Source organism: Barbus barbus (genome assembly GCF_936440315.1).
Source record: "Barbus barbus genome assembly, chromosome: 27".
Taxonomy (NCBI): Eukaryota; Metazoa; Chordata; class Actinopteri; order Cypriniformes; family Cyprinidae; genus Barbus; species Barbus barbus.
The window spans coordinates 23,704,941-23,727,923 of NC_136755.1; the positions used below are offsets into that span (position 1 = coordinate 23,704,941).

Here is a 22,983-nt window from a genome sequence, read left to right on the forward strand (position 1 = left end):
ATTTTGTAATAATCTACTATAATTTATATTATATTATGAATCTACAAGTATATTATTATTCACTGCCTGATTCTTCATTTTTTTATTTTGTACTCTTTAATCGTGTAAAATTTACACTTGCATTATATTTTTGTATTATAGTATGTAAGTATATTATAATTATATATTTAGTCATTTATTTTTTATTGCTTGCACTGCTGTTGTATTAATAAGTCATTCCACATTGACAGCTGAATATTATTTCAATGCATTTTTTTAAATTAAAATGTAATTTACTTATTTACTTAAGTATTTTTATAATACTGATATTATATATTTTATTCATTTTATTTTTTTTATTGCTTGCTGATTTTATTATGTAATTAATGTGTATATTTTTATATTTAAAAAATATATATATATAATATGCTTCACATTTTGCTTGATGTTAACAAGGCAGTGAGGGTTAATGTTAACTATGTAGGCATTGTTAGAAGGTAAACGTTGTAGGTACTGCAGTCTATTAGTTATTGCACGCATTTAATGCTTGTCTCAAATTTGTATGCATTATTTCTTGTTGAATATCATGTTTTAGTCTGAAATTCGTCACATTATCTTAGTGAAATGCTTGTGAATGTCATTTCATGTTGACTTTAAAGAAAAAAACAGTCCTGAAAGTGTGTTGATGAGGTCGCACTAACCCTATTCCCTGCAAACATGAAACCAGTGCACAGTGCAAACATCCAAGAGTTTGAGGCTTTACTGAATATGAAGAGTTCATGTGCAAAAAACAGATAACTCAGTTTTTAACCATTTTCAAAAATCAAATTTTTTTCATTGTGCATTCCAGTTAATCTCAATCAAACTGCAGTTGGGTTCTTTTGATCAGGTAAAAAAAAAAATACTAGCTAACTAACACAATAAAAACATAAAAATATTTCAAAACGGAGTTATATGTTTTTGCAAATAAACTCTTCATATATTTTTGTAATTAAAAAACAAAACAAGTATCAGTTCCGAATCTGATGTTTGTGGATTGTAAATTCTTGATATGTGATTCTTGGATATTTTCCTTGGTTTGCATTGCTGTTGGCAAACTACCCTGTTTTCCTGCTAACCTTTATTCCTGTGCTTAACAACGGTTATATTCTCATTCCTTAACCTTTGAGATAATCCATCCATCTTTTTCTGTCCACATCAGTTAGGTTGTACTGATGTAGATTCACACATTACCAGATTTAAAGCCTGATTTGTCTGGCTGATAAATGTGTGTCTCTGTAAGCTTCACTCCTCACGTCCTGTAGTCTGACTTTCTCCCATATTGAGCTGTACTGCTTTTGATGCCCTCTGTGGAGGGACATGATACCATTGCAAATGTTCTCTTACTTTGAGAGTACTGTTTACATGGCATATTTTAGATAGCGCAGATTCTGTTATCTGATATTACTGGTGCCAGTTACCTGGAGTCAAGTCCTAAAAAAGTCATTGATTGATGGACAGAACGAGTGATTGGTTAAACAAAAGATAGAACAAACGAATGAATGAAGGATAGATGAAATTAACAATAGATAGAATGAACGAAAAATTGACTGATATTTCAAACTAAAGAATGAATGAATGGTAGATAGTGTGAGTGAATGAAGAATAGATGGAACAAATGATAGATAGAACGAACAAACGGTGTGCTATTTTAAAGTTTTCTAAAGAAGTTTAACCATAAATATACAGACTCATCCAGATTTTTGTGCTCTCAGTGTAAGAGAATGTTTGTGAAATTTTGGGAGAATCAAATAGTGAGATCCTGTTTATCAGCTCTTTTTCTTTCTATTTTTAAACAGATCACAACCAAGGAAGAAGTGATCTCCAAACACATGGTGAAGAGTGACCCAGAACCCGAATCATTCAGGCCCAGTCTGAATGAGCCCAGTGCCCTGCTGCAACCTGATCAGATCGAGAAGGCAAGTTATAGTTGATTTTTGGGTCCATATCTATATGCTGACCTTATCATATTTATCTCTGATGCACCTCAACTTTTGGCTAGCTCTCATGGGACTCGTGTGGCATTTTCATCATCTACCTGTGGCATTTCAGTTGTTGTATAATTGGCTCCCAGAGGCCCTTATTTTTATTATACATTTACTTGAAGTTGCTTCCATGTGCCTTTTCTGTGTCGTCCTGATCTTTTGGGGCTTTTCTTTACTCACTTCTGGCCTGTAACTCCAATCCTCAGCTGGCCAAGCACCTCCCCCCCAGGACGATTGGCTATCCCTGGTCTCTGGCGTACAGCACATCCAAACACGGCATGAGCATCAAGAGCCTGTACCGCGCCATGCAGGCCCAGGACTCCCCGGTACTCATGGTGATCAAGGACAGTGATGGACAGGTATTAGCTTGAGCTTCGGGGTTTTAGCTAAAGTGTGTGGTTTTATATAGATTGTTTTTGGAAATATGTATGTGGGGATTGTGAAAATGAAATAGACTTCAAATATTCAAAACAATCTTTGGCTTATTTTCTGCAGATGTTTGGAGCTCTTGCTTCAGAGCCATTTAAAGTCAGTGATGGCTTCTATGGCACCGGAGAGACGTTTGTTTTCACCTTCTTTCCAGAATTTGAGGTGGGGAATAAATTAAGCAAACATGTATGTCTTAGATGGAGCAGTATAAATATATAATATAAAATTACTGTTTACTGTTTTTGCATTGACAGTTAACATTGTTAAACAACTTGAACTTTTCTAGGTCTTCAAATGGACTGGTGACAATATGTTCTTCATGAAAGGAGATATGGACTCCTTAGCATTTGGTGGTGGAGGGTATGTAAAGATAATAGGTTGGCATATTTCATTTATCAGTGACAAACAGTGGTGGCCAAAATGATTAGAACACTAGTATTTTCACCATCTAAAATATAGTTTTAAGTCAGTTATTTCTATCTGTCTAGTCTGACAACAGCCAGTGCTCCACACAGAGATCTGATCTGATCATCATCCAGTCTGTCTGGAATGACATGAAGAAACAGAACAAACTGAGACAGACTCAATCCAGAAGAACTGTGGCAACATCTCCAAGATGCTTCTAGAAACCAACCTGCAAAGCTACCTGAGAAACTCTGCACAAGTGCACCTAGGGCAAAAGCTGTTTTAAACGCAAAAGATGGTCATACCAAATGTTGATTTAATTTATTTAATAGAAGTTAATTGATAAAGAAAATCTATTTATGACATCATTTTTGACAGCATCCTCATTTTACAGCATTTTTACACAAGTGCCTAAAAACCAGTACTGTAGCTTTGCAGGTAGTTTTCTTGAAGCATCTTGGAAACGTTGCCATAGTTCTTCTGGATTTAGTCTGTCTCAGTTTGTTCTGTTTCTTCATGTCATTCCAGACAGACTGGATGATGATCAGATCAGATCTCTGTGTGGAGCACTGGCTTGTGTAAGACTCCTTGTACAAACAAAAATCTCACTGGATTATTACAATTAACGGCAAAATGAATGTTTGGAAATGTAAACTGGTATTTCCTACTGACACACTACAGCAAAAGATAAAAAATAATTGAAATAAACCATTTTTTAGCTGGTGAAAATACTAGTGTTCTAATAATATTGGCCACCCCTGTATAGTATATAAATTAATTCCTTTTTTTTCTACTCTTAGGGGTGAATTCGGGCTGTGGTTGGATGGCGACCTCTATCATGGCAGAACTCACTCCTGTAAGACCTTTGGAAATCCAATGCTCTCGAAAACGGAGGACTTCTATGTGCAGGACATTGAAATATGGGCCTTTGAATAACACCCCCCCCCCCCCCCCCCCCCCACACCACCACCTCACTGACTCAGTACACAATAAAGCGGGGTTATAATTCCACATCACTACAGACCCCTATAACTGATTGTACACCCTCAACTTTGCTCCTAAGAAGCCCTGATAGAGGCAGAGCAGATATACAGCGTACACCGTCCTTCGCTTATGGAAACGGTCAGTTGGGTGTTCTTCGCTGGTGTCCCAATGAAAGTTTCTTTACCCATTTGCAGCCTGAGGTCCTCTAGTTTTGAGGATAAGGAAGGGCGCTAATGGCTTTTCCAGAATGTTGTAGAAATGTTGTAGACTTTCCAAAAGAAATGTAGCTCCAGACCTTCCCAGGAGTCATAAAACAATGGGTTTTCAGTCCTACTACTTTCATCAACTGTAGTAGCATTGTGTCTATTTCAAACACTTTAAATATCTAATCTCAAAACCCTGTTATTTATCTATGTCTGTGCGCTCACACAGGCTCTATATACTCAAAAGCCACTACTTAATGTAATATTCAGTACCGTGTTGCTGTAAAAATGTGGAGTAACATGCAAATTCACGTGTGGTGCACTTTTCTTGTCCGTATGCTTTCCTGCAAGTCCTTCGTTTGTCTTTTAGGAAGCCATTTTGATGGGTGGGGCATCTGAAGGAGTATATATACATATATAAATACATATAGCAATTATATATTTATACCTTTATTAGTGTACTGTGTACATAACTACTTCCCATATTGCTGTTATGTGTGACAGTGATATGGTTTGTGCTACTTTCCTTGTAAATTTGTTCCAATAAATTTCTATATGCACATGCTAATCCAATGTAAACGTTGAGTTTTCGTCAGGTAACCAGTCTCTTGAGACTGGCTCTTCTTGTCAATGGTAACCTGGGAACCGTATATAAGGTGACCTGGGCGTTCAACTGTGATGAAATGACTGGTGCAACCAGAGCCAGTCTCTGGGGCTTAAGGATGACTGCTGTCAGCGATCATGAGAACGCCTGTTACTGCAGTATTTCCAAAGAGGCACATTGACACATAAGTTGTTGGAAAAACTGTGAACATTGATGGGAAATTGTCTCATTTAGCAGTTTTCTGACTTGAAGTTTAAGCCAAGTGATTGCAGTTTCCCATTGTGGCCAACTGAAAACATGCCCAAACATTTGACCCGACTGCGCGCGTCTGTTGTCAGAGCACATGTCTTGCTGTGAAGGTCTGATGCTCTCTGCATGCCGTGGGATCGTGGAGCCGAAGGACTCGGACGCCCTTCTGGGGCCAACTGCACATTCCTGGTCTTCCAGTATTTGATGCCCATGTGGAAGCTCAAAGAAATGTCATTAATCCTTTTGAAGATCCTTGACAGATTATGTATCAATGTATTAATCACAATAAAATCTATGTAATAATGGTGTGTTGGTGGTTTTGTGTGTGTATGCATGAAGGAGAGAGACTTGAGGTCTTCGAGTTCGAAATTCTCATCCGAAATTTTGCATGTTACAAAATAAATACCTCGTATTGTAAAATTTCGGACTCTGTGTGCAAGGACCATTAGAAATTAAAGGCACATTTGTGTTGCATGCAAAAGTACAATATTGTCAATTTCGTCTTGAAGTATGGTCACATTTACTGCAAAATTCCACATGCAAAATCTATTTTTAATAGGAACCATGAGAATTCAGTGTTGACCAATAGACAGCTGCTTGGTTTGAAAGTGATTTGTGTGAGCAGTGCTTCATGCATCGCTGCACTATTAATAAAGCTGCGTATTGTAAGAAAGAAATCCATTTTTTGATTTAAGAGGACAACTGAGGATGCACTTATTCATTGGAGGAACAGCTATTATGGAAGCGATGGTTTAAAGTTAGAATGTGTTCATGATGGATGTGTTTCTTACAAACGTAGCCTTTTACTTCACAAGATGTGAATTGATGGACTGGAGTCATGTGGATTATTTTATCAGCTGTTTGTTCTCTCATTCTGATGGCACCCATTCACTGCAGAAGATCTATTGGTGAGCAAGTCATGTAATGCTAGATTTCTCCAAATCTGTTCTGATGAAGTAACAAACTATGTCTTGGATGGCAGAGGGTGAGTAAATTTTCATCAAACTGGACTATTCCTTTAATCTTGGACAACTTGAAAACGGGATAAAACAATGCTTCCCTACAAATGCCCAAACCAGTAAATATGCCACCACTGGAACTGATGCTTGATTTTCCTCAAAGATTGATTTTATATTCATTTTCACATTCAGTTTTCTCTGAATGCAAGCATACTTAAGCCAACCCCCTTTGTCAGCACAGATCATAGTCTAAGAGGAACATTTTTCACACAAATGTTTAGTTATTGCATTTTGTAAGGCAGAATGATCTGTATTTGTTACAATCTTCAGGCCACTAAAACCATAATTCCACAAGGAAACCAAACTTGACTGACATAAATGTTAGATAAGGAATGCAGACAATAATCATGTACATTTAGAACTACATGTCTGATGGTGTTGAATTCTGAAACTACGCAGAAAGCAGTCAAACTGGTCCAGAGACGCACTCCCCTCCCAATTGAAAATAACACAAGCAGGCTCTTCTAAGATCTACTATTGAATCTGCAAGAACATGATCATTTGTAATGATTAAAATGGTCTGACAATGTATAATAATGTATTAATTAATGTATATTAATCAGCAAGTGTTTATGGATTTAATGGTTCTATTCAGTGCACAGCGGTCAATTGCACAAGAGGCCAGTCTCTGAAGATGAACGTTTGGCTTGTGGTAGAGTTCCCTCTAGTGTAAGTTTTCCCAAACACCTTTTAACACAAGATGTTGAAAATATGACCTTGTATTAACTCTTTTAATTCCAAATTTTTTTATTTGGCGTACTATTTATACGCACATTCATGAGATCGTTTCTATATTGAGACGTTATCTGGTTTTATGGTTGATCGTTAATATTATATATAAGCAATCATAAAAGGATAGTTCACCCAAAAATTATGTCATCAAGTTGTTCCAAACCTGAATTCTGTTGAGCACAAATAAAACACTATGAAGAATGTGGGTAACCAAACAGTTCCTAGTCCATAAGAAGTGCAGCCTTCTGCATTTCAGTACAGTAACTGTCATCCAAACTGTTACCATAGTTTACATCAGGTAATACTAACAGAGTGCACTGTTATATTGACAACATGACTAGGCATTTTGCCTATCTTGTTTGTGAACAATGACACAAGGACATCAGGCATGCGAGAGGATTTTACTCCCGCTGCCTGGCCAGGGCCAGTATAGCCTGTGATGTTGAAGAGGTTCTTTGGCCTGTCCCAGACCAAAGACGGGATTACTGGGGCAGAATAATTATTTTTGTTGTTTGCTGTATTGTACTGTATTCTACAGTACATTAAATTGAGGAATAAAACATTTGGGGAGTACCAAAAGCAACACTTATTACCGGTTTTTGTAGTATTGTTTTGAATTTATCTCATCAGTGTGTAAAACTGTGTTGTAGTATGTGTTTTTGACTATTTGTGTGTCATTGTCTGAGAGCAAAGTTTGGTTTTTCAGCAAGATTGAGTTGTTTTGAGTGGAGAGCTTCATTTTGACCTGAATATAGGAAGTTTGGGGAATTGAGTTAGAAGTTATGGATTCGTGTTTACTGTTTTGAGAATACGAGGCATAGTTTCAAGAAATGTGTTTAAGCAATCGAGAAAAACTGTAATATATGTTGTTGTTAGGGATTGTTTAGTATAAATGTGTCAATTGACTGTCTGGATCTGCTATCAAAAAAAAAAAAGGGGGAAAAAAAACAGTAGTGCCCACTACAGGACAGATTAAGCAAATACAACTGTGTTAACAGATCACCCTGATTATCTGGAAAAGTCTTTATTGTCTAGAAAGCTATAAAACACAACATGTGAACATTTAAAAGAGTGACAAACAGCACAAATAAATAAATTCAGACTCTAGCATTGTGAGATCATGTTACCTCGTTCTAATGATCTCCTGTGTAGCTAAACTAATGAACTCATTGAAATCAAACTGAATATATTTCCTCCAGTATCTTCGGTCACGTCCGTATATCTGCGCTGGATAACATGGACTTCCTGTTGGGGCACAGAAACACATATTGAAAAAATCCCCCAAACAAATTACAATAGTTGAAGCGAAAAGTCCTAAGAAACAAACCGATGCCATGGAAGATTCTGGCCACGGCTCGACCGGAGAACTTCTCATCGCTGCGACTGGACAGGAAACCTCTGATGTCCGCACAGATCTGAGCCTCCCAGTCCCTCATCTGAGGACACAATACAACAACAGGATTCAGAGACAGAAATGGGAGTTCACGTCATAAACGAAACTGTGAAAGTGTCACACCTTGCATTTGTTCAGCTCTTCCTCCTCGCCCTCCTCTTCCTCCTGATAGTGTTTGCTCAGGTCCAGGTTTCTCCTCTTGTCGAAATAATCACGCAGAAGCTCTTTGAGAGCCTGACTTCTGCTTTCTTCCAGATCATCCATACACTGACTGCAGTTACGGTACGCAACGCTGCACACAAACACAACACATCCACTCAGAGACAGTACAGATGATGTGATTTCCTGAAGACAGTAAAGGACCATTAATGGTTAGAAGAGCTCAGTCATGGTGAGTGAGTGAGTGGGTCTGACCTGCGGAAGGCTCTGAAGCAGGTTTTGAGCTGATACAGCTGTGTCCTCTCCTGTGCCATCACTCTGCCGTGCAGAAACGCACAAACCGCATCCAACTCATCCGCCGTCAAGTCACCGTATGAGCGGAAATAGAAGGACAGCGCTGAGAACTCCACATGGACCCCACTCCGTCCTGTGCCTCCATATGAACCTGACGAGATGAAGAGATAGAATATAATGGAATTAGGGCTGTCAGTTTATTGCATTAGTTAATTAGTTATGACAAACTAACGTTATTTAAATGCAATTAACATACTGACCCCGCCCCCAGATTTATACGACATCTTAGATTTCATACAGTTGACCGTTGACAAATATGATGCAGGGCAAAAACTCCATAAATGCAGTTATGCCCTAAAATTCCAAATATTGGGGCAGAAAATGCCCCTGTATGAGTTTTTGTCTCATATTTATATAACATGATATGAGCAATATAACATGAGCAGCAAGAGCAATATCACACAGTGCTGTTTATGTCCAAATAGCACAAGTGCAAATGTGATTTTATACAACAGTTCAGTAAATAGGTTAATATTGTTTTATTTTTAAACAAAATAGTGTTTTTGCTCAATTTTTCCAAAGAAAATGTCACCTATAAAGCCACCGCAGAACTGTTGTGCATCTGTGAGCAACACAGCGGTGTTTCGTTTCTAAACAAATCCGTGTTTTGAACGAATCGTGTGAACCAATGATTCAAAAGCCCATTCAGTGAGAGAGTCGTTTCCTTAATTCCTGAATGAATCGGCCATTTGAACAAATCGAATGAATGAATGACTCATAAATACATTTACTGCCACCTGCTGGTAGTTTAAGTTTCTTCTTTAGAGTGTCATTTCATTTATTTAAAAATAAATAAAAGGGACAGTTCATCAAAAAATAAAAAAATCTGTCATCATTTACTCACGCTCACATCATTTCAAACCTGAATGACTTACTGTCTTTGCACAACATAAAACAAGGTATTTTGAAGACTGTTAGTAACAAAGCTGTTTGGGTTAGTGACTTTTATTACATGAACAAAAAATACTGAGATTTTTCTCAAAATATCTTCTTTTGTGTTCCATAGTTTATGTTAGGCCATTGTAGCCTAAAGGTTTGTTTAATAAATTTATTGAATCAAATAAAATATTTCTTTCTAATGCTACTATTTGTAATGTCTACTTGATAATTTCTCATTTAACACAATAATAGCTTTAAATGATATTTTGTGGGTATTTTCACTGCCAAATTTATTTAGCAGTTAGATTAATTAATCACAACACCATGCAATTAACTAGATGAAAATTTTTAATAACACGTTGCATGTACTTACTATTATAATAACAATAAATTATGCATAATTTCATGAAAGTAACCCTAAGCCAAACCCTAATCCTAACCACACAGTAAGGCAAGGCAAGTTTATTTATATAGCACATTTCATACACAGTGGTAATTCAAAGTGCTTTACTTAAAAGAAAGTGAAATAGTCATTAAAAATAATAATCACAGCAATAAAAACAGATAATTAAAATAAAGAAATTGATTTATAATTAATTTAAAACAGTTAAGAATAGAAAGTGATTACATAGAATACAGTGTAATCAGTTCGGACGTAGCACAGTGCTCATTCAACAAATGCACAGCTAAATAGATGAGTTTTGAGTCTGGATTTAAATGTGGCTAATGTTTTAGCACATCTGATCTCTTCTGGAAGCTGGTTCCAACTGTGGGCAGCATAATAGCTAAAAGCGGACTCCCCTTGTTTCGTGTGAACCCTTGGTGTTTCTAACTGACTTGATCCTAATGATCTGAGTGGTCCGTTTATATTCAGTGAGCATATCTGCAAAGTATTTAGGTTCTAGGCCATTGAGTGACTTATAAACGAGTAAAAGTACTTTAAAATCAATCCTAAATGTAGCTGGAAGCCAGTATAAGGACCTGAGGACTGGTGTGATATGCTCAGATTTTCTGGTTCTAGTCAGAATCCTGGCAGCAGCGTTCTGGATGAGCTGCAGTTGTCTAATGGTCTTCTTGGGAAGGCCGGTGAGGAGACCATTACAATAATCCACCCTGCTGGTGATAAAGGTATGAACAAGTTTCTCCAAGTCTTGACTGGAAACAAAACATCTAATTCTTGCAATGTTTTTGAGATGATAGTATGCTGATTTAGTTACTGCTTTGACATGACTACTGAAACTAAGGTCTGTCTCCAGAATCACCCCAAGATTTTTGACTTGATTTTTAGTTGTTTGACTCCTAGAGTCAAGGTATGCATTCACCTTGAGAACTTCATCTTTGTTTCCAAATGCAATGATTTTAGTTTTCTCCTTGTTTAACTGAAAAACCTTTTGGCACATCCAACTGTTGATTTCATCAATGCATTGGCAGAGGGAGTCAATGGGGCTGTAGTCATTTGGAGATAAGGCTTGGTAAATCTGGGTATCATCAGCATAGCTGTGATAGGCAATTTGGTTCTTCCTCATTATCTGACTTAGTGGGAGCATATACAGGCTAAACAAGAGCGGTGCAAGAATTGAGCCTTGTGGGACTCCGCATGTCATGGCCGACCACTTAGACTTATGCTCTCCCAGTAAGCACACTCTGTTCATAAATGTATAATTACACTGTAACAGGGACACCTTAAAGTACAACCAAAATTTTAATTGACTGACAGCCCTACTAGGGGAGGTACATTGTTTTAATTTTACAGGTCTGATCCAATCAGAATAAAGCTAGTCGTTTTAAGTGTGTTTGGTCCTTTTGGTTTGTAACATGCATGAGATGACCTGTGAATCACATGGTCTCCTCTAACCTGTGTCTGAACCCCACTGCAGCTGTCTCAGGCCTCTCTTCACCAGAGGAAGCTGCCAGCCCATAGTGTCCGCCAGCTCCACCACGTCGAACTCCAGAGTGTCACATGACTCCACGCGCTCCCCCGCCATGCGCTTGCGCGCCAGAGCCACAGTGACCGGAGGACACCTGACAACATACAAAATTACACAATCAGCACTGATGAGCTTCTACAAGCATCGAAAGCTATTTCTGAAACACTGCGAAAGAGTAACGTACAGTTTGGTGATTTTGCGGAGTTGTTGCGGACCGCCGTAACACTGCAGCTTACAGATGGAGAGCGTCGGATGAAGAAGCTCCACCCACTGCTGAGGATGAAGTTCCAGGTAACACAACAGAGTCTCCAGACCTAAAACGCAAAACATGCTTAGCTTAGTTAGTTGGCAAGGTAACATTTATAAATTTATTTAAATTTAAGATAAAATTCTAAACCCCAACCCTTATTTTATTTTATTCCAAGTAAAAAAAATTAATAAAACTGAAATAAGAATGTCTAAAAACTAAATACATTTTTTTTATTTTATTTTATTCCAAGTAAAAAAATTTTGCAATGGTTTAGACTAAGTTCAGTTTTAGTTAACTAGAATAACCCCGATTAAGATGAAAATAGGAAAAATAATTAAAATATAAATATTATGATCATATATTAATCTATACTGTCATAATTGAAGCACCCTAATTTCATTCAAAAGCAACAATACATTTATTTTCATGTAACACTTGTGGAAAATGAACCTGCTCTTGTCCATACAATGACAATAATAATTTGTTACATTTATATAGCGCTTTTCTAGGCACTCAAGCGCTTTACATAGTAAGGAGGGTATCTCCTTGTCCACCACCAGTGTGCAGCATCCACCTGGTGCATGACAATGGACTACAAATACACCATAAAAAAGCACCATAAAATAATAAAAAAAATTTATGGTGTTTGGGTTTTAATCCACATATTTTTTGTGCCAATTCTTGTGTTGATCTTGCTATAATCTGCAAGGTGGATAAATGTTCTATTCATTAATTCCTAGATGCACATCCCCCCCAAAAAACATGTATGTCTCAGGAGAGTGAGTAAATGATGTTTGGTTGATCTATCCCATTTAACATGACATCTACTCTCAGAACTTCTGTATTACAGCACTTTCTCTCATGTTTATCCAAGTCTCACTCTCTTCTGTGATGTCGAGGGTCTCCACGGTCTCCTGCATGGGAATGGCTCTCTCATGTGTGTGACACGCACGCTGTACACACACGTCACTCAGTTTCAGACTGCCGTCGCTCTCCTCCGGCTCCTCCTCTGTCGTCGGAGTTGGTTTGTTGTGCTCATGTGCAGTGTGTGTCTGCAGTGGTGGTTGGTCTGAGGGAGTCACTGTCTCGGTCACCTTCTCCTGGTGTGGATCAGTGTCTTCACAAACCTCCATCTCCAGTAACTCACTGTCAGATACTTCTGCAGCCTACAGAGTATGACATTCGGACTTCAGTGCAACTCAAAAATAAATAAAAATAAATACATAAATAAAATAAATAACACTAATAAAAACATGAACAAAATACATAAAAAACACAAAATAAAAAGTAAATATGAAAATACAATAAAAACTATATATTTGTAATTACTCAAGTGTCACCTGTGCCAAATTCTGCTGCTTCTGCTGAATCTGTCTGCATTTACATGGAGGAAAAACCTTCTGCACCAGTTTCTTCACTGTATAAAAATCCACTGTGTCTGCGTAGATGTGCCTGCGCAGCTCATGCAGGTCTGCACCCTAAATGCAATATACAAATAGAAAAAAAAAAAAATTGTTGCAGTGTAGTTGGTAACTACAAAAAAAATTAATTTGATGAAAAACTTAAATGTAAATTAAAACAGAAATAAAATAATTGAAAGCTGAGTACTAAAGTTGAAGAAAAAAAAAAATTAACCTAAATAGTAACATTTAAAAAAATTATAACAATGACAAAACCACATCATAAAATTACCAATCCTACATCCTCTGCAGTTTTGTTATCATTATCTAAAATTTAAAATAAATATAAAAAAATAGATTGTTACTTGAAATCAATTTGAAATTAAATACAATATAAATATTAGAAGAAAAAAACTTAAAATGTAAATTAAAACTAAAATAAAATAAGTTGAAGTACAAAACTGAAATAGAAATAAATTCAGCCTAAATAGTAATCAGTACAAAACCTAATAAAAATGACAAAAGCACAACACTAAATGACTGAAACTTCAACTAAAATTAAAGTGAAAATTAATAATACTATAATAGTATAGAATACATAGTATAAAATATATATACTAATGTAAAATTACAAATAGCTAAAAGTACTACACAAGCACAGACCTCTGGGTCTAGAAACAGGTGGCAATGTGCTGGGTGTCCGTCCCGTCCTGCTCGGCCAATCTCCTGCACATAGCTCTCAAAACTTTTGGGCATGTTATAGTGGATGATCCCACGCACGTCTGACTTGTCCAAGCCCATACCGAAGGCCACGGTGGCCACCACCACACGCAGCTCCCCGCACATGAAGTTATTCTGCACTCGCCGCCTCTCTGATGCAGACATCCCGGCGTGGTACGCCTCTGCAATCCACTTCAGAGGCTTACGGATCTTCTTCCTGGCTGAGTTGATGTGGAAAAATGAAATAAATACCTCAAAACAATGCGAAGGAGCAGAAGTGTTTTGTATGACATTGATGTATTTACCAAGGGCTTTCTTCTTCTTCCCTACAGGATTGTCTTCCTCATCCTCTGGAGCTGGTTTGGAGGACTCTCTCAACATCACCCCCTGCAGGCAGGTGCGCAGCAGTGCAGCGATACGGGAAGTCTCCTCTCGCCTGGTACAGTAGACAATAACCGACTCTAGAGCACCAAAGCGTTCGCCCTTCAGCAAAGACACCAGAGCCTGTAGGAGAACACATTAAGGTATTTGAGACCAGTGCATCAGCTAGGGATGGGTGATATCTTATTGTTTGTGATATACCGGTAAAAATTCCCCCCATGATAATAATTAGTCTTCCCGCGATAATAACAATAAAGTCTAGTTGTTGACATAAGTATAAGTCAGTAGTATTACTTCTGCGATGCATATGTGGGGTTTCTGCGCAAGGGCGCCCTCCGGCTTCCAGTATGAATTAAAACATTTATTACATTACGTGTGTACTCAGTACACAAAGTAAACACCCTATTTTGGGTAAAAATAGGAAAGATAATACTTTTCTCTAAAGAAACAGGATTCCCTGAATTATCGTCAATGATATTGTTATCGCAATAATTACAAGAAACATCGTGATATATTTTTAAGGCCATATCGCCCACCCCTAGTAACAGCTTGTTTGTGCCAAGTCCAAAATAACCTCATGAAAAAGATTTTTAAGCATTGCATTTCTCTACAATTTTAAATGTAAAATTAAGTTCAAAATTTTGTATCATAATGATCCGCCATTTCGCTATTCAGAGGTTAGACAGAGGTTTAAGAGAATGATGACAATTTGTGATTTGGCCAATATTTTTGGAGCAGAAAAGTATGAGTAACAAAATCACTAAAACAAAGTACAAAAAAAAAGTAATTTGGCAAAAAAAAAAAAAAAAAATTTAATAAATAAAAAAAAGACATATTTAGCGATTCAAGCAGTGAAACAGTCACATTGAAATGAATTTCTCTAGATTAATGTTGTTTAGTTGCATTTGACTTAAGGTCATTGCACACAGAGTCCGAAATTTTCTTGTGCGTTTTACAGTTTTTTCGTATTTCTCATCCTTTCCAATCAAAATGCATGCTACGGATGCAAAAACGCAGAAATTCAAACCTGATCAGAATTTTTTTATGACGGACGAAAGTTTCGGAGGCAGTGTGTAAACGTGATTGGCACAACGTGAGGTCGTATTTATTTTTTAACGTGCAAAAATTTCGGACTCAGTGTGCAATGACCTTGAGTCTGCAACATCTTACATGAAAACAAGACTTTCTAAAGGCACCTGCTCTTTGTCTCGGTCCATGGACACGGACAGCTGGAGGTTGTGAGGGACAGCAGCAGAACGGACGGCGATTCCGTCCTGATCGCTGATGTCCAGGTGTCGGGCGATGTCCAGCGCTGTAGACAGAGTGGCCGTGGCGGTGAGACCCAACAGACAGCGCACACCCAACCGATCCCGGAGCACCTACACAACACAAACATACATAAATCCTGCAATGATCAAATGAAGAAAAAAAGGATTCATTTGAGAGACAAACCTTGCACAGTCTCAGGTAACAGGGCCGGAAGTTGTGTGACCATTCAGACACACAGTGAGCCTCGTCGATACAGGCGAAGGCCACAGGGGGGAGCTGGTCTGCAGGAGGGAGGCATCCTGACCCTGAGTGACCTCCACCAACCAGAGCTTCAGGAGACAACAGCAGGACATGCACCTGACCGGCCTTCACCTACACACACAATAAAACACATCAAACTAAGACATACACACTCACAGATTCATTTAAGAACATCTTGCCCTAATTTGCTGATATAAATTACGTTTTGAAAAACAAAGCTCCTCTATGTGCACTAGACACTTTACACACACTGCTGCGTGTACACAATCCCACAAAAGACTCAGCAATATATGTATGTTTACATGCTCATGCACTACAAATCATCCTGCACTGTTCCCCAACCAGCTGCTTGACTCAAAATGTTTCTCTTTGCACATGTACAGTATTTATGTGAAGCATTTGTATAGTTTGTATTTTTTATTGTTTATTTTTTTTAGTTTGTATAGGGTAAATATTTATATATAGTGTACTTATAGTTAAGATCTGTCAGTAGGTTAGTTGTGTATAGGTTTATAGTGTTTTCTATAGGTTTATAGTGTTTTTTTACTTCATTGTTGTATGTCTGTATTTATGTACCACCGTGGTCCTGCGAGGCACGACATTTAGTTCCACTGTATGTCCCCACACGTAGAATGCCAATAAAGCTCAACTTGAACTTGAACTTGAACAAATGTCGCATTTAGATACTTGATTTTTTATTCATACATCTAATAATATTTTGATTTACTTGTCTGGTCAGGATCAGTGTTGTTACAGTTAACCACAACAAAAACCATTAAAATAAAATTTAATTAAAAAAATTAAAAATATGAAATGATGCCTTGAAATAAAATAAGCTGAAGAGCTAAGATTATTAAAAATAAAAATGAATAAAATACAATTAAATAAAATTAATAAAACTAAACAGATAAATTAAAAAATGAATAAAAACATGAAAAAAAAAAAAGACAAAACTTCAAATTCAAATAAACACATCAGTGCCGAAAAAACATCACATATAATTTGTAAATTATTTTCTATTTTTGTACCTTCTCAATGGCCGCCTCTCTCTGCTTCCGAGACATGTTGGAGTGAATGCAGGCAGCTTTCAGCTTCGGCGGGAGTCCTGAGAGCTTCACAAACAATTTAAAATGAAGGAAAAAAACATTAAATGGCTGTTCTACCTCCCTGTGGTTGTTATAAGATAAATGGTCTTATTAATTCTCACCTACACAATACAGCTAATTAATGTGAATGAGAATTTCCTGCATTATAAACATAGTATTTGCTGGAATAATTAAATTAAATTTCCACCACAAAGTCAAACGTACCTGATCGTCCATCAGAGACACCAGAGGAGACACCACCAGCGTGATGCACTTTGACCTCTGGGCGTACAGGTACGCAGGAAGCTGGTAGCAAAGAGATTTGCCCATACCAGTGGACAAAACCACTAGTGTGGACAGACCTGAATGAAAACAAAACCACCAAGAGATCAGGGACACACAAAGAATTGATGTGAATTATTCATCATTTGGTATGTAATTTGTATTTAGCATCAATCATATGATTCATATTGCACTGCAGTATGGATGTGTTGAAATACAGAAATGTAGTAATGCCTCAAGCTTCTAATAACTTCCTCCCACCTGACAGGATCCTCATGATGGCCGTCTCCTGGCCAGGCCTGAAGGACTTGTAACCAAAGTCTCGAAGTGCTTCGTACACCTCTGGCGGGACATCTGTGGAAAATAAAAGGAAAGACGGAGAATAAAAAGGCATTTGCACAGAATTAAGCTCTTACAGCACATTAATGTGGCATACCTTGAACGTTCCCATCATCCTTTGGTCTGTAGAGCGGCTCCATGGGTGGAGGAGGGGCGGGCCGCTCATAATCTGGTCTGATGATATTGAGCAGTATCTCCGCCCCCTGATCCTCCTTCTCAGAGGAGTCTCGACCCACAGAGGGAGGGGCCACTGAAATAAGAAAACAAATAATTTATTTACCTTTGCTATTGTGGGTGGCATGGATATTATAAATTATAATACATTTTTAATGTTATTTTATTTTAGCTAGTTTCGAAGGCAAGATGTTTTCGTTTAGTTTTATTGAAATGACAAAATACACTTAAACTAATAAGAATGACAAAAACACAGAGTACAATGACTAAAACTTTTAACTGAAATTAAAATGAAAACAAAAATATAAAATACAAACTAATTCAAACTATTAATAAAAACAGTTGGGTTGCTAGGGTGTTTTGCGACAAGTGACTAATCGCTGTAATTGACCATGTGCCCCATGCAGACCCACCAATAGGCTCTGACCGCAGAGTTCCTGTCGCCCGAGCAACTTCCTCCAGCGTGGGCAGCTCAAACTCCTCCTCCTCTACTTGGGTTTCCTGCTGTTCTGCAGAACTCACAACAGGTGCTGAAACAAAAACCCAGGTTATCAATAACATAACCGCAAATTCATGAGAGCAGAGTCACGTGACCTGCGCAGCCTCTCACCTCTTCCTCGACAGTCTCGTGCCCAGTGACCCGTCCCGCCGCACTTGTAGCAGGTGTCGCCTTGACGATTGAAACCGCCGAACCGCCCCCTACCCCTCCCAACTCCGCCCCCAAACCGCTCGCCCTTCAGCTGGAACTTCTGCATGTACATCTAAAATGATAAAACATTGAGAAAACCACAATAACGAATTACCCAATGAAAACATTTTATAAACAGATCGTTTCAGTATTTACAGTATGTTTTAAACAAGTAAAAGTAATAAGGCCCTACTTTATAGCAATTTTACAATGTATAAGGGGGTTTTAGTCAGGCATGTGATCAAAACCGGTTTTGTTCCCCATTTTATATAACTATACAATAATGATAATCATGATATTATTATTGAAAATAATATTATATAATTATTTAAACTATAGAAATTAAATTTAAAAAATACAATTATGATAATACTATTGTACTAGTAAAATATTGCTTTAAAAAGTATATAATAATAATAATAATAACAGCAGTATTTTACAGAACAGCAAAATTATCTGTCTTAATTTCTTTGCTTTCAAACGTTAGGGCTTTTATTTTGGCGCAAACCCATTGGGAGACTTTAAAGCTTCTTTTTTGATGACAACAGAGATATAAACGATTCACAAAACAAAGATGATGGCTGATGGCTGATGTGTTTCCTCTGGATTTACGCAAATCACATGGATCACACTTCAGGCTGGAAATGACAGAAATCCATAATTGCATAAGATTTAAAATGCATTAAATCTGACATCAACAATACCAAACACAAAAATTTGTCAATGTATTTAAATTGTGTCATTGTGTCCAAATTCCTTTGAAACATCTGTATTTGTATTTCACAGTAGAAAGTTATATCGGTTTACAGCAACAAAAAGGTTCAGCAAAATATAACAATTAAAATTTTTGGATGAACTATTCCTTAAAAGAAGTAAATTTAGGTGTTATCAAACAACCTGTTTCCTTAGTGCAGCTCCTCTCAAAGCAAACCCTTTGACATGGGACTTCTTCTTCAAATTGATTTTCACAAAGTTGCCATCTGTGTTTTTGGTAGGCCTGGTTCAGGATGAGGACAATAAATCAATAAAACACTAAACAAAATGTGACAATAATTGATGCTCATGGTACCCACCTGACCCTAACAGTGTTCTTCATTGTATACGCAGCGGCTCTGGCCTCTTGCTCATCCACCTCTCCCAGCAAATTCTCCTGAGGAATTTCTCGTTTCTGGGTTGCTTTTTTCTCTGAACTGTCAGTATCATCCTCCTCCTCAACTTTTCCTTTCTTCTTTGCTCTTTTTTTGGGCTGATCCTCTCCAGCTGCCTCTCCTTTCTTAGTTCTCCTTCTCTTTTTCACTCCACCTTCCTGCTCCTCAGATTCATCCACATCATCATCACCCTCCCTCTGTCTTTTTCGACCTTTGGTTTTTTTGCCACATTCGGCCTGTGCTCTGCCATCTGAGTCTTGATCTTTTCTAGCCCTGGGTTTGCGTTTCTTAGCGTTTGAAGCAGATTTAGGCTCCTCTGAACTGGCCTTGTCATCTCCCATGAGAGCAGCAGTGTTTTTTTGATATACCTGTTCACCATCAGGCCCAAGGGAGCCCAATTCTGCATCCAACACCAACACATTGTTCCTTACTAAAGATGCTACTGGACCTTTCTGTACACCATCCTCTGAAAAGGAAGATTTCTTCTTCTCCAGTGAAGCCTTAGGAGATGTCTGACCCTCATTTGACGCAGTTTCGCTTTTAACAGTAGGTCGTAAGACACTGTTTTCGATTTTGGACAGCTCTGAATTCCCAGAAACAGGTTTCTGAGGTTCTTCCACCTCATCGAAAACCTGGCAGCGTGCAAGCCAGCTGCTGTCCACAGAGGAAAACCTCTTGGTCATGGACTGCCTAAGAAACTGAACCTTCTCCAAGCTCTTGTGTGCAGAGCCCACAGCTGGAGACCAGGATTTGGAGGGGGTTATGGATGGATAGAGATCTGATGGCTCGTCCTCAAACTCTGTGCTGGCCGTCTGTACAGGAGCAACGCTGGGGTCTGGATGCGTGTTAGCTGGCTTTGGTGTGCGAGTCTCCACATCTGTCGGTGCTGTACTGCAGTCTGGAGTGTCCTTCAGTGGTTTCACTGGTGTTCGGCGAGGGGTTGTTGCTTTTTTCAGAGAAAAAGATCGCTCCTAGAATTCAGTACGTGACAAAAAAAATAAGAGAACAGATAATCTGGAGCCTATTTAATGTCAAATGACATTTAAGAATTGCTTCAAAGTACCATTATTTGTTAAAAACAGCAATTAATGTCACATAAATTAAGTTATATAATGCAAAAAGCACAACATAGTAAAGATGAATCAGTGGAAATGTTTCTGAATATTTTTACTAATATAATATACAGATTTTTTTCATTATGTCTTTTAATAAAATTATATCTTAAAGAGCCATTTCCACCAAATATCACAATGATATCAGTCAAAATAATGAGTAGAAAGGTTTCTGAATATAATATATACGCAGTAACAAACAGCTTTAAATCTTAAAACATTTATTGAAAAAATATATTATACACGTCTTTTTTATTATCTTTTTAATTAAAAAATATATTCTATTGTATTTTACTTTTTAAATTAAACATTTTATTTTATTTTTACTTTTTAAATTTAAAAAATAGTTTGATTAAGACTGATTCTTTTTTCATTACCTTAATTTATTACTTTTATTGGTTTCAACTAAATATTAATAATAATTTATTTTAAATCACAATATATCACATATTGTCATGAGATGAACTTGAGATCATTTTTTTAATGATATCACCCAGCTCAGGACACAGTGAAAGTCACATTCACCTTTGTTAAAGCTCCAAGATTGTTCTTCAACTTCATGCCAAAGTACTGAGCTGAAGCTTTCAGCGTCTCTTTATCATCTGATGACAGTTTTGGTACAGCAGCCGGCAGATTCTTCCGATTGAGGTGAGATCCCCAGCATCCAGATTCCTTAAAACAGTGAACACATTTAATAATTCTAAACATAAATAGTTATAATCCTCAGAAACTACAGAGACGGCTGATGAATGCTCAAATGAATGAATTAGATTTGTCCTCTTACAGCTGTAGAAGGCTGACTCTCTGGGGGTTTTGCGTGATCCTCCTGCCCAGTGCCATTCCTTTCTTTTGCTGCTTTAAGAGAACGGTATTCTTTATAGAGTTCTGCAAAAACAAAAACACACAGGGTAAAAATAAATAATTAAATCCTAACACGGACATATGTGACTAATCAAATCACAAAAATAACGCAAACTTACGCCTCGTCTCCTCTGGAGCTTTATCAATGTCATCCTTCAAAAGAAAATTAGTTTTGGACAGTATTAATGAAACAACAACAGAAGAAAACAACATAAAATACAATATATAAAACAACATATGTGACCCTGGAGCACAAAACCAGTCTTAAGCTGCTGGGGTATATTTGTAGCAATAGCCAAAAATACATTGTATGGGTCAAAATGATAAATTTTTCTTTTATGCCAAAAATCATTAGGATATTGAGTAAAGACCATGTTCCATGAAGATATTTAGTAAATTTCCTACTGTAAATATATCAAAACTTAATTTTTGATTAGTAATATGCATTGCTAAGAGCTTCATTTGGACAAATTTAAAGGTGATTTTCTCAATATTCATATTTTTTGCACCCTCAGATTCCAGATTTTCAAATAGTTGTATTTCTGCCAAATATTATCATATCCTAACAAACCATACATCAATGGAAAGCTTATTTATTCAGCTTTCAGATGATGTATAAATCTCAAAATTGACCCTTATGACTGGTTTTGTGTTTCAGGGTCACACATAATACAGAGCATTTAAAAACTTAAAAACAACACAATATTCCAGAATATTGATGTATATACGACACCTTATTAGGTTTTCTGTTGTTTATTTGGAAGAAAGACTGTTCCCATTTCTTCAGGAGGATTTTAACGTCGTTGTATCGATCCATTTATTCACTTTATCCGCGAAAACAAAAACACAAACTCATCCAACAACCTTTTATAATTCCTTCATAACGACGTCAGACTCAATATAAAAGGGCCGTGTCAGTTATACAGAGACGCAAATGTTAAAGAAAAAAACATATTTATCTTAAATAAATGATCATTTAGGTTTATCACTCGACTTTTCTCTGAACGCGCCAAATCTCAAATCAACAATAGATGACTTCCGCCTCTTTCCGGTGATGTCATAATAAAAGTCCTGAACAAAATCATTGCATAGATCGCAAAGGTCATATTGCAGTCAATTTTATTACCGTATTTTTTCTTTAAATAAAATGAAAACATCCAATTTAAAATCTCTTATATATAAATATAAATATAATTAAAGAAACCTATCTGACAACACAGTTTGGTTTGGTAGCAAGTTGAATTAATAACATACCGGCAATACATGCTTATTAATACTATTAATAATTTACTAACGATGTCAAAAATATATCATGGCACTTATATATATATATATATTATATGGTACTTAAATTCAAGTTTCAACATTCATCAACTACATGGTTCTTAACAACAATACAGTGGTACAAAAAACATAAACAATTAATAATTATTAGTTTCTTCAGACTGAACAGTGATTAAATGTTGCTTTTTCCTTCATAACAGGCCACGTGGTAGCTTTTTCCCATGAACATCACTGGCACAATCTCATTTGAACCCTGTGTACATAAAAAAAACAAATCACTATTTCAAACATGATCATTTATCCAATAGATGTACTGTATATGATAGCAAATATTACATGTGATAACATAGCTATATGCAAAATAAAAATATTAATGAAAAAAAAATGT

At 37.0% G+C, this 22,983-nt stretch overlaps 2 protein-coding genes across 3 annotated transcripts in view; one reads left to right on the top strand and one right to left on the bottom strand.

Annotated features, from left to right (window-relative positions):
* Positions 1-3,811, top strand: part of oxr1b (oxidation resistance 1b) — a 54,618-nt gene extending 50,807 nt beyond the window's left edge. For both annotated transcript variants that reach the window (XM_079380359.1, XM_079380360.1), the window contains 5 exons: positions 1,818-1,937; positions 2,210-2,362; positions 2,499-2,594; positions 2,719-2,792; positions 3,638-3,811. In XM_079380359.1, coding sequence (XP_079236485.1) covers positions 1,818-1,937; positions 2,210-2,362; positions 2,499-2,594; positions 2,719-2,792; positions 3,638-3,773 — 579 coding nt within the window. In that variant the 3' untranslated portion in view covers positions 3,774-3,811. The remainder of the gene's footprint in view (positions 1-1,817; positions 1,938-2,209; positions 2,363-2,498; positions 2,595-2,718; positions 2,793-3,637) is intronic.
* A 3,810-nt stretch (positions 3,812-7,621) lies between these two features.
* recql4 (RecQ helicase-like 4) lies at positions 7,622-22,364 on the bottom strand. Its single transcript, XM_079380655.1, has 24 exons — positions 22,045-22,364; positions 21,431-21,464; positions 21,235-21,335; positions 20,976-21,122; positions 19,264-20,309; positions 19,088-19,187; positions 18,113-18,263; positions 17,916-18,032; positions 17,426-17,578; positions 17,251-17,343; positions 16,933-17,069; positions 16,651-16,734; positions 15,545-15,733; positions 15,289-15,471; positions 14,017-14,215; positions 13,655-13,932; positions 12,932-13,069; positions 12,472-12,757; positions 11,526-11,655; positions 11,269-11,435; positions 8,436-8,625; positions 8,145-8,313; positions 7,956-8,064; positions 7,622-7,873 (listed from the first exon to the last, which is right to left on the bottom strand). The coding sequence occupies exons 1-24, from the start codon at positions 22,126-22,128 to the stop codon at positions 7,752-7,754; spliced, it is 4,407 nt and encodes a 1,468-aa protein (XP_079236781.1). The 5' UTR covers positions 22,129-22,364; the 3' UTR covers positions 7,622-7,751.
* Positions 22,365-22,983: the final 619 nt, after the last annotated feature.